Source organism: Vanessa cardui, chromosome 30 (assembly GCF_905220365.1).
Source record: "Vanessa cardui chromosome 30, ilVanCard2.1, whole genome shotgun sequence".
Classification (NCBI taxonomy): domain Eukaryota; kingdom Metazoa; phylum Arthropoda; class Insecta; order Lepidoptera; family Nymphalidae; genus Vanessa; species Vanessa cardui.
In genome coordinates, this window is record NC_061152.1 from 4,678,295 (window position 1) to 4,691,533 (window position 13,239).

The following is a 13,239-nucleotide window of genomic DNA, read 5'->3' on the forward strand; positions in this document are numbered from 1 at the left end:
GAAGCCGGATCGGGTTAATTATTACATAGTATAAAACAAAGTCGCTTACCGCTGTCCCTATGTATGCTTAGATCTTCAATACGCAATGGATTTTGATGCGGTCTTTTTTAATAGATGGAGAGCAAATAAAAGTGTGAATCAAGAGGAAGGTTTTTGTATATAAAACATGGACAATATAGTAAAGAAACACTGATAATTTTAGAAGTTGGCAATGTGATGTGGTGAATAAACAAATTCTGTAGTGTATTTAGTATCATTGCAACCGTGCGAAGTCGGGGCGTGTCGCTAGTACTAATAAAAGTGTATAATTTAGGTCAATAAATTAACTTGTACATGATTTTGAATGTTTAATTAATTTCAAATTAATAACGGTACGAGATTAACACATTATATTACAAACTGGCTATTAAACCCGGCTTCGCACGAGTAGAAGGTTCTACAAAAAAGGTTTATTTTATGCACAAACATCTATATACATAATAAAATTGGAGTGTCTGTTACTAATATTAAAATAACTGCTTTTTACTAAATGTAAACGAGGGCGTGAAGACAGCTAATACATATATACTATTAGTACTAGTAAGTAACTGTCTGTGGGTCTTTCACTACTAAATTACTGGATCGATTTTGATGAAATTTATTATCAAGCGAGCTTGGTATCAAGGGAGCATATAATCTATGTTTTCAACCGACTTCAAAAAGGAGGAGGTTATCAATTCGTCTGTATTTTATTTTCATTTTTTTTTATGTTTGTTACCTCATAACTTTTTACTGGGTGGACCGATTTTGATATTTTTTTTTTGTTTGAAAGGTAGTACTTCACGTCCCTTTCCTGCAAATATAACAATAACTATAACTACGTTATATAATCGTAAATCGACTTTTAAGTAGTCTAATATTTTTCACTTCATTTTACTTAGGAGGACTCTAAAAAATATGTTGAATACGCAATTATTTTTATTACTTTTTAGTGCATATTAATTTGTTTTTAAATAGTTTTGTTTGAAGTCGGTTACCTTTTTGTTAAAATTTGTATTTATAAATCTAAAACTTGACACCAAACCCAAAAATTCTATCCCTCTAAGAACAGAACATATGAAAACTCTTTTTTTTTGGAACATATAAAAACTCTTTGCTGAAAAAAAAATCGTTTAAAAATCAACTTCTGTACACTATAAACGATGCATCGTATAGGAATAGACGTATGATGTCCCTAAGATTCGCAGGTCGTGAAGACGTCTATATTGCCTGAATATTAGGGTTTAGCGTTTGAAAAATATCGAGAGCAAGATGCTGATCTTGGTTTCAAATTGAAGTAATTCGCGAAATGTTCAGATTTTCATGTTGTTTTATTGAGTGGGTCGAGATGGCCCAGTGGTCCGAACACGTGTATCTTAACCGATGATTTCGGGTTCAAACCCAGGCAAGCACCACTATATATATGTGCTTAATTTGTGTTTATAATTCATCTCGTGCTCGGCGGTGAAGGAAAACATCGTGAGGAAACCTGCATGTGTCTAATTTCGTTGAAATTCTGCAACATGTGCATTCCACCAAACCGCATTGGAACAGCGTGGTGGAATATGTTTCAAGCCCTCTCCTTAATGGAAGAGGAGGCCAATTAGCCCAGCAGTCGGAAATTTACAGATTAGCCGGAACAAACAGACAAAAATCGTAAAAAATGTTATTTTGATATATGCACCGCGTATACATACATATGCATTGAGTGAAAAGGGCTATTTTACAAACAGACACTCCAATTTTATTATATGTATATAGAAGATGCAAATGAAGCTGTCTGTTACTCATTCAAGTTTAAACCATTGAATCGATTTTGATGAAATTTGTTTATATAATTTAAGTCCCAGAGAAGGTCATAGGTTTTGTATGCTGCATATTCTATTCCAATCATAACAGTAAGAAAAAACCAAATAAACAATATTTATTTTTTTGCATTATTATTGTTTTATTGTAAATAATTATTTTCATGCAATTGACAAATTCGTATTAGATTTCCCGCCCAATATGACAGGTAACTTTTTTAACAGATAACTCAAGTTAGTAGTTGATAAACAGAGGCAAAGGTACTGAGTTATTATGACAATGCTGAATAATATAATATTTATATATAGATACTCTTTGCATAAAAACTCTTTCATGTTTATCTCAGTGCCTAGATACTGCACTAGGTTTAACGCGAGCGGGTTCAGAGAGGAAGTGGCTCGTTATAGATGACCTACCATCAGCTGTAGTGTAAAGACGGTACTGTACAGTTTATTACAATTGGAGTATATTCAACGGGGAAATACTTTTATTTATGTCATAATCATCGCGGCCATGATTTGAACAATTATTATTTATAATCTGTGCCATCAAATGTGAGTAATTATGTACATATGTGTCTGTTTTATTTCACGGTCGGAACAGTGAATCGAATGTCATGACATTTAGTATTACTTGAACCCTTAATTGCAAGCATAGTCGCGTTCTATAATTAGTTATATAAATACAACAATGAGGAATTCGCCCTCGTAACAATATTTTCTAAGAGGATGAAACTGCAAAGTGCAGCTACTTAATTAATAATATTATATACTAAAATTTCTCCGAAACGTTTTTCTGGTATAAGTTTTACGTATATTAGTTGGTCGATTTTTAATATGTATTACGAAGAAAAAGTCTTATTTATTCATACAGATAGACATTAAAAATACACAGATTATATCAATAAAATTGACATTAATGACTCGTACTAACACTGCTTAATGAATTCTGAACTAAACATTTACGTTTTTATAGTTTGTTTTTTATCTACATATCAATACATCAATTTTTTTAATATGTCATATTATTTGGTCAAAAGAATTTATATTAATGATTTTTAATATATGATACTACATTTAATTTAAATTATGAAATCAACATAAGCCGATTGTGATAAATAAAATGCCAATGCATAACAACTAATATTCTAAAATTAAAAAAAAACTAATTTAATAATTTCAAAATAATACTTTTATTTCAATAAAATTTTCGTTACTATAATTTACACGAAACAGTTATTAAAAAAAAGATTACAATCTCTTTCGTTATTTACAACGATTAAAATCCCATCACGCGTTGATGACTACCCCGTCGTTGAAAGACTGGACTGACAAAGGTAAAAAAAAATACTTTGAAAGACATAAATAAAACTATCCATGTGTTTTTAAATAGAAGACAATCGTTATTTTCGTAAACAAGTTCAGCTTTTCACTAGTTTCAGACGCGTTGCGTTGACAATATTACAGTGTTTCAAAACTTTCATTGAATTTAAAAATAATTTCATAAAAAAATAAATAATTCTATTTTATTTTTCCTAATAACGTTATTTAAAATAACGATAAATAATATTAAAAAATAACGGACTTTATTCGTTATTAAGGGCTGGTCGTGTTTAGATTTCGAAAAAAAAAAATCGTAAATCGAATGCGCTAGTCATTTTTTTCAATCGCGGTGTCCGTGAAGCGTAGAGCGCTCGCGTGTGTGGATAAAATATAATTATTTAATAGTTACGAAAAATTTGTGTATTGTTTTACTAAAATGTCTGTTCATACTATACCCTTGATAACACCCTTCATCAGAGGCCCGAAGTATCCGTACAGAAAGAGTGAGTACAATTTGCTATTTGTTATAAAAAAGTAATAATTTATAATAATAATTTAAATGAGATTTCAATTGTAAAATAAGTTTTTTTATTTATAATTTAAAATGAAAAGTTGCGGTATATTTTCTGATGATTATATTTAAAAAAGAAAAACAGATTACAACGAAAAATATTTTCAATATAAATATAAAAAAATACTAGATATTACTGATAACTATTCTTACGTATATAGTCCATAAATATTAGGTAAGGAATCGAAACCGGTACCAGGATCCCATAACATCAGAGGAGCGCTGTTTAAATAGATTGACGGATATCCGTAGTTCACTAACCGTGTGACCATAATCGTAATTCGGACACAGATTAAACATTGATTACTAATAATCATGGACCCTGCGATTTTAAGGCTCTTAATGCAAGAAAGCGTCGATGAAATTGTACTAGGATTTCATAAAGTGAACGAATGTCGCTTAACCCTTGATATCAACGTTTATGGTTTCTAATTGGGTTTTATAAACGAAATTTGGAAATGACGTCACTTTAATGTTCTCTAGCTCTTTCTAATTCAGCTTTTCTTTCTCCCTCTAGCTTTCGTACATTTTGTGGGAAGGTTTTCATAAATATTCCTTGCTATACGAAAATCGCGATCGGCGGCATTTTGCTTTTCGTTTTATGTAGTGTATTCTACATTTGTATTAATAAGTTAGTTCCATGTTTCGTTAAATTACATTGCCAATTACTTTTGGTCACGACATAAATTGAAAATGACTTAGCAGTGTTAATTCCTGTTTTTTTAACACTCTGTATTATGTAGAAAAATTGAAAACGACAGCGTATGAATTTGACTATTTTCAAAAAACTTTATGCCCTATTAGTTTGCATTGGTTTTCTAATAATTTAGTCAAATGGAAGAACGTCTGTGGGTCAGCCAGTCATTATGAAATATGTCGAAAATGAAGCAATGATCTTAAAACAAAGCTTCTATAGCGCAGTAGTTTACGCCTAGCGATGTGAAGTCGCAGATTCGATCCTGATCCTTTTAGCTATTGTCATCCCCACTCCTAGCACGAGCTTAAAGCTTAAAGGGGTGAATAGGAATATTAGTATTTTATTTAAACGTGCATCTTTTTATTAACTATCGCTTCATCTATACATAATTATAATAAAATTGGAGCGTCTGATTGTAATATTAAAATAGCCCTTTTTACTTACCTAATGCATACGGTACATATACCAGAATAATATTTTTTACGATTTTTGTCTGTCTGTATGTTTGTTCTGGCTAATCTCTATAACGGCTGAGCCGATTTTGAAGGGACTTTCACAATCAATTTATTTTGTTAAATTCATCAATCATTTTTTTTTTTTGTAAAATTCAAACGCGTACAAGATAGCGGGCACTGCTAGTTTAATGATAAAACGAGTAGTCTCCTTTCATCCAACTTTTCACGAAGTTTCACGAAGATTGACGAACGAGGCGACTTAAACAACTTAGCACGTGAAAATTCCATGAAATCCGGTTAAGGCTTTCGTATTTGAACCACTGGGCTGGCTAAGGTCGCGTATTTATTAATTTGTTAAATATATTCTTTGATTTTTGACCCAGTTATGTCCAGCTAGACGCAAAACGTTAATTTGAAACGGTTTTAACTGAAAATTAACTCGCCGAACGAGCGGTGCTTCAATATTCGTATTTAATTTTTAATTTTAATATTTAGCTATTTTGTATTTTTTATTCGGGATTTTTTTTGGATGGGAAAATGTAAATATTTTATTCGTAATAAATATTTTTAAGTAGCAGTGTGTGCATTGGTTTTCATGGGTACGACGATACTCAGAGGTCCCGGGTTCGATTTACGACCGAGTCGATGTAAAAGGTTGTTTAGTTTTCTATGCTGTCTTGGGTCTGGGTGTTTATAGTACTGTCGTTACTTCTGATTTTCCATAACACATGCTTTAGCTACTTAGATTGGAATCAGTATGTGATATTGTCCAATATTTGTATAAACATTTTATAACAGTTATATGTAGAACCTTTTTTTACCCGAGCGTTTTCTACCTAGTCTATATATTTATACTAATATTTTAAATTTGTATATATGTAGGCATTAATCTCTGAAATTATTTATATAATTCTAAATAAATCACAATCAGAAAGCTACATTTTCCTGGATACTATAGTGGTATTAAACATATATTTATATATCATTAGATTTTCTTAAATGATAAACTGCAGCCGTGCGAAGCTGGGGCGAATAGCTAGCTCTAAATTAAATGATAGAAAAAAGCCTACGTTTTCTTTCATTTGAATTCTCTATAATAAAATGATACATATGGTATGTAAATGTTTAGTGAAGTATGTTTTTATTTTAAAGTTTTGCTTTTAACAGTAGAAAGGACGAGGGTCGTTGAACCGAGTCGAGTTGGTCACGGAGAGAGTGCACTTTGAATATAATTAAACGAAAATATTATATCTATATTATTTAAATTATAATGAAGTATCATTCGACAATATTTGAATTATAATATATATGTTATATAGAAGAGCCGAGGCGGCCCAGTGGTTAGAACGCGTGCATCTTAACCGATGATTACGGGTACAGACCTAAGCAACCACCACTGAATGTTCATGTGCTTTATTTGTGTTTATAATTCATCTCGTGGTCAGCGGTGAAGGAAAACATCGTGAGGAAACTCGCATGTGTCTAATTTCAACGAAATTCTGCCCCATGTGTATCCATTGACCCGGATTGGAGCGGCGTGTTGGAATATGATCCAAACCTTATTCTCAAAGGAAGCCTTAGCCCAGCAGTGGGAAATTTAGAGGCTGTTAATGTAAATGTACAAATGTAATGATCACTTAATAAGTCGGCCATTTTAAGTCTTTCTATGTCATATGCTGTAAAATAATGTCGCTTAGTTGGATGGATGGATTAAATAAATAATGTATTTAATTTATACATTGCAATCGAGTTGGTGTCGATTAGCATAACCTAAACTAATATTTGTCACGATCGGGCATCGAACCCCGTGCACGGTAGCCGCGTCGCCGATTCGCTGTTGAAATAATAAAGCAAGCGTTTTAAAATGAATACACGTTTCGAGTGTAATAATTTTGTTCACCCGTGAACTCGTCTAACCTCTGACTGGGGTTCGTTAGACTTGAGCTAGATTGGAATTCAGATTTTACAGCTTGGGCGGAATTTATTTGGTAGGTATTGTGGTGGAGGGGGGGGGGTAGTACTACTACTACCAATGAGTGTAAGGATTACTCTAATATAAATTATATAGCGTAGATTTTGGTCACTTTGAGATTATTATTTACTTGGTGGTAGGGCTTTGTGCAAGCTCGTCTGAGCAGGTACCACCCACTCATCAGATATTCTACCAACAAACAACAGAACTATATTGTTGTGTTCCGGTTTGAAGAGTGAGCCAGTGTAACTACAGGCACAAGGGACATAACATCTTAGTTCCCTAAGGTTGGTGGCGCATTGACGATGTAAGGAATAGTTAATATTTCTTACAGAGTCATTGTCTATGAGTGAGGATGACCACTTTTCATCAGGTGGCCCATATGCACGTCCGCCAACGGTGGCGGTAGAAAAACTGATGAGTGGGTGGTACCTACCCAAACGAGCTAAATTCTAATCTCAAAATATTCTATTTTGCAGTATGCATCCATTTTGGTCCCTTTAAATATAGATTAAACTAAACAAGTATTATAATAGTTATTTATAAATATTATACCGAATTATCTAATTCCGAATCGAGAGAATACGCGTTTGTGGGAGCGTCTCATTTGGTACATCTCTGCTGGTTGGCTCACTTCCAAGACGGGATGTCGTTGACTTTTGGCTTCCACGATAATTGTTACACACACGACCTCTTAACACGAATCTGTGATAATTCGTGATATCTGTACAAGAGGCTGAAAATCCTAGGCGAATGATTGGGCTTTTCTTTTGAATCGTTTGTGCAACTGTATTAAACGTGAGGCTAGAACAGGTCCGGAGAATGTGTTGTTAATCTTTTCCAATATTTTAATATTGGTATGAAAATATACAGGCATAGGTTGTGAATTAAATATGATGCTATCACCGGTTCTGAGTGGATTCTATCTAGAGAAACCGATGAGAAACTAAGTAGGTTCTATTTCACCGATTTGCGTTTATAGTTTAATTAATAGTCCAAAATCAAAATCAACTTTATTCAAGTAGGCTTTTACAAGCACTTTTGAATCGTCATTTTACAATTAGGTGATGCTACCACCGGTTCGGAAAATAGATTCTACCGAGAAGAACCGGCAAGAAACTCAGTAGTTTAACTTAGTAGTCAGTAGCTACTCTTTTTCAACATTTAAAAAATACAAAGTCATGTTAGTTAAATACAATTATTTAATTTAATATATCTTGCTTGGAAGTCAACAGGTATTAACTCCACGCTTTTTTATCATCTACAAAACCTTGTATCGAATAATATGCTTTTTTTACCGATGTATTTTTTACAAACGATTTGAATTTACGAAACGGCAAAGTTAAAAATGTCTGCGGAATTTAAATGTAATTTTATTTATTTATAATGCAAAACTGTATACATATTATACATATTAATTACTGGACGTTATCCCAATTCGATGTTACAGCACGTTAAACAATAACATTTAAAATATATATATGTTATAGTATAATATTATCTATGTTGTATAGGATGTATCCCAATTAGCAATTGTGAGATCACTCATAATATTTATTCTGTACAAAGATCAATTTATTATAACCTCTACACTTCATTTATACAATGTTTTATCGAGTAGTACCTTATTGATCTATAATTTTGAACATGTGCCCCGTTGTTGGGTAACCTATACTGTACCCCAATCTACGTGTATATTAAATTTCACTCAGTTTAATAAATTTATTAAAAAAATGTTTTTGCTTATTTTTGTTTCCGTCTTTGCAGTCAAGTCTCCTTTCTTCCCCGGGGTGGAAGAAGGTGGTGTTGCGAGCGGGGCCGGCGCTGGATCGCCCTCTGGACCCGCGGACCAGACCCAGGACGTGGTGTCGAGGCTCAGTGCTGCGGGTAAGTTTCATATCACCATAAGATCAAGCTGAGAGTGTATTCCTTGTCCAGATGGAATTTAGCCAGAGCGGCCTTACTTATATAAGACTAGGCAATCACGTTGTATACAACAACAGCCTGTAAATTCCCACTGCTGGGCTAATGGCCTCCTCTCCCTTAGAGGAGAAGGTTTGGAACATATTCCACCACGCTGTTCCAATGCGGGTTGGTGGAATACACATGTGGCAGAATTTCGATGAAATTTGTCACATGCAGGTTTCCTCGCGATGTTTTCCTTCACCGCTGAGAACGAGATGAATTATAAAGACAAATTAAGCACTTGAATCAGCGGTGCTTGCCTGGGTTTGAACCCGCAATCATCGTTATATAGTGTATAAGTATTCTCTGTTATAATTTAATTAGTTGCACGTCCTGACTATGCTCGACTCTATTGCAGATACATGCTTATGCTTGTATTGGTCGTAGTGTGGTAAAAAGCCAATAGCCTTTCTCGATAGAATGCTATCTAACAGTGAAATATGGTTTTAACAAGACAAACGAACTTTTAGCTTACTAATATTACTATAGAAAGGAAGGCAATATGACGCACCCGGAAAGGGATACATGTGACAAGAGCTATATAGGTGTACGTGCTTACTTGGACACGTGCGCGATGCATCTTTCAGCTCTTGACGGACTTGGTTATATACGATAGTATACTGTGTCAATCAAGGGACTCGTATCTCTTCTTTCTCTTGATTGTTGAGGCGCGTGCCCGTTGCTGACGCCGGATTCAAATATAACAATAACTATAACTACGTTATATAATCGTAAATCGACTTTTAAGTAGTCTAATGTTTTTCATTTCATTTTACGTAGGAGGACTCTAAAAAATATATTGAATACGCAATTATTTTTATTACTTTTTAGTGCATATTGTTTTGTTTGAATTCGGTAATCTTTTTTAAAAATTTATTTAGTCCATAACAAAAGTGCTACTTACATTGGGATCAGAGTAACGTATGTAATGTTGTCCAATATTATTTTATTTAACGTTGTACTTACGTCACGAAGGCGTGCGTTAGTATGAGTGACTTATGCACGTTTAACAAATATGATTACCTTAATTTTTACGTTTTATATGTAGTTTACGTGTAGGGCGCGTCTTAGTGAATAACATAAGGTATAAATACAATGAGGCTGTTGCTCATTTACCACGTTACGAATAATTATTCTTTAATATAAATTATATAGTAGATTTTGGTCAGTTTGAGATTATTGAAAAAAGTCTGGTAATGTCACAAATAGGCAGGTCTCCTCCTCATTACACTTGCATACACTCGGTAAATCAACCACGTGTAATTTTTGCACGTGCTCGTATATTTGAATTGTTTGGTGATATAATGTTTGGTGATTGTTTCCAGGATTATCAATGTGTGTCAGCGCGCTCGGCTCGCCGGCGCGCTCGTCTCCAGTGTCTGCTGGCTCCGAGCACGGGGAGAGGTTCAGCCGGAAGGTGTTTGTCGGTGGTCTCCCGCCCGACATTGACGAGGGTGAGTCTAGTCGTAGTTATCAAGGTTTTTGAGTCAGCTTGATCGGGAGCCGGCGTTGAGGGCTTTGAAGATTAATTAGGCATTGTTCACAAAACTGACTTCGTTTGTGGAGACTCTATCTCAAATTACTTTATTCAATGTAGAAGCAATTACACTTTTCTTATTGATGGTCAAATGATAGAGTGCAACTGGTTCGGAAAAGAAAACGCCCTGACCTGAGAAGAATGGGCGACAGAAACTCAGCAGGTTTTTTTCTTTTTTTTGTGTCCTATATTATGTACACAATTTAATATGAAAAGAAATAGCCAGGGGGCGATCGTTTCATTCCCAAGGTGTGCTATCGATCATAAACTCATTAATAGTGTAATAACCTTTTGCACACAAGTGTTCCTTAATATATATTTTTTTAATTTGGCAAAGGAGGCATTTTGAACGCTTTCTGGGATAAAACTGATTTCTATACAGAAATGTAAGACTGGTTTCTATACAGAAAAGTAGCTTCGTCGGCAAAGACGTTAAAGTAGACTCGTTTGAGGCTTTGTATTGTAATAATGAAAACTCGGCGCAAGGCCGTACGAGTGTCGCTTGCGTCACGCTTTGCAACATATTTCATTGTACGTCGTTGTGTAGCCGGCTTCAGTTTAAAACAAGATACCGAAACAAATGAATGAATGTATCGCTCGATAACTAGATGCTTGCAATGTCATTTGCAGTGGCAGATTTACCAATAGGCTAAGTAGGCTGGAGCCTAGGGCGGCAGATTTGGAGGGGCGGCAAATTTAGCCCAAATTAGAAAAAAGAACTTATAATTATATGTCATACACATTACGTCTGTAATCCGTATACTCGTCACTACATAGCGAGTTGGAAATATAATCTAGCAACTGACAGAAATATCACCTAGTTTTTAATCATACTAATAACGGGAAAAAGCCGATGTAATGAGGACGATAGAACGCAGATGATAAATGTTGTAAAAAAATAGTAGGGGCGGCAGAAATTGAATAGCCTACTAGCCTACTAGCGGCAAATTTGTAAATCCGTCAGTGGTCATTTGTTAAGGTTATCACCACCGGTTTATCAGCTATAAGAAATTATCCCAATACGCCAAAAACATGGACTACACTGCCTAACTCACCCTTCATATTATAACATAACAATGCTACGTATTGATGCTTATCGCTAGAATATATTATTAGTGGGTGTACCCAAATGGGCTTCGACAAAACGGTGCGGCTATGTAAAAAACGCATCCACTGATGGGGAATGGTTTTTGACGTATACGATCAATATTGTCGGTCGTGCGTCGGTGTAGCTGCGTCATGTACACGAAGCCTTAGTGGTCACGGCTATCATTATATATAGACTTACTAGCTACCCGACCCGGCTTCACGCGCTCTTATACAACTTTTATATTGAAAAACAAACATAAATAGATTTTCCGGCAAGGAAAGATGAAATTCTTGACATTTCTCTATTGTAATATGCAATGTATTTTGATGCAAACCGCATTAAAATGCGTCGAGTACTTTGAAAGATCCAAGCGTACAAACCACGAGAAGCGACTTTGTCTTATACCGTGCAGAGATAAACGTATAGTACGACACAACTTAGATGTAGCATCGGCAAATTCAATAAAACCGATCACTGCCGATTTACTCAACCAATAGAAATAGCTTCCCTATCGCGCCGTTCAACGCTATTCGTCGCTATAGATTCCCGCGACAGTTCAACCCGAGACAGCGAGTGCGTGTAAAGCGACGCGTCGAATTGACTAATATATTTGGTCATGTGATATTGCAAGTTACGTTTGTGTAAAGATCACATTCTCATAAGAAATAAAAATTCTTAATTCGGCGATGATCGCTTTTACAAATTTTGCCGAAGCTACATCTAAGTTGTGTCGTACTATAAACGATTGTTTGTCTTGATCTGGATGTATGTTTGCATTTAATAGACGAGTCTATATATTACCAAACGATCTTCGCATATAAAGGCCCTGACATTATTTCTGACGATAAATAAATAGCATACGACGAAGATGAAGAAGTTACGACAGACTGTACGTAGTGGTGGTTTTTTTTTTATTTAATCTTGTAAATTGAATGTCAAGGGAATTTAAACTAAGTGCTCGCGAGGTGAGAAGGGAGAACTAACTCAAGTAGAATCTCTATTGCGAATCAGTATTTGCTGTTTATATAATCCTTTGTCTTGGTAAAATTATGATTTAAATGTGCTTCAATTAATATAATACAATTACATTATTTATTTACATTATTACATAGTATAAAACAAAGTCGCTTACTGCTGTCTGTCCCTATGATTAGATCTTTAAAATTTCGCAACGGATTTTGATGAGGTTTTTTTAATATATAGAATGTTTTGTATATAATACATGGACAACTTAGTAAAGAAACACTGGTCATTTTAGAAGTTTCTAATGTGATGTAATAACATTGCACCCGTACGAAGCCGAATAAATGGATATGATATACACAAAATTTGTACCCTGTAGCACTCAGAAATAAAGTAGCTTTCTACCAAACCAATTACACTTACAAATTTACAAATTAAACACTGCCTCCGGTTCGTAAGAGAATATAATCCTTCCCGAGAAGACCAGGCTAAAGAATCTCAGCGGATTTTTTTGTCAATTTGTGATTATTTACGAATATTCAATATCAAAAAGAATTTTTACAATTGGATCGTTAGTTTACCGGCGACCACATTTGAAATCAAATTATATTATTTTCAAGTAGAACCCATAGAAGGTTAGTAATTAGCACAGATAAGTAATAGAGATTCCTCCATAACGATTAAACAACACGTTTTATACGCAAACCTCCGTCCAGCCTTCAGCGACGATTCTAGGTCGAGCAACAATACATAATACAGACTCGCAGATATATTACCGAGCACAATGAGGCGCCCCAGTTACGCTCCGAGCGAGCTTTGATTGTCTCTAGGAATTGTCTTACG

General features: G+C 34.6%; 1 protein-coding gene across 1 annotated transcript in view; it reads left to right on the forward strand.

Moving 5' to 3' along the window:
* Positions 1-13,239, forward strand: part of LOC124542350 (cytoplasmic polyadenylation element-binding protein 2) — an 85,133-nt gene that overhangs the window by 55,624 nt on the left and 16,270 nt on the right. The window contains exons 3-4 of the mRNA XM_047120319.1: positions 8,609-8,728; positions 10,132-10,260. Coding sequence (XP_046976275.1) covers positions 8,609-8,728; positions 10,132-10,260 — 249 coding nt within the window. The remainder of the gene's footprint in view (positions 1-8,608; positions 8,729-10,131; positions 10,261-13,239) is intronic.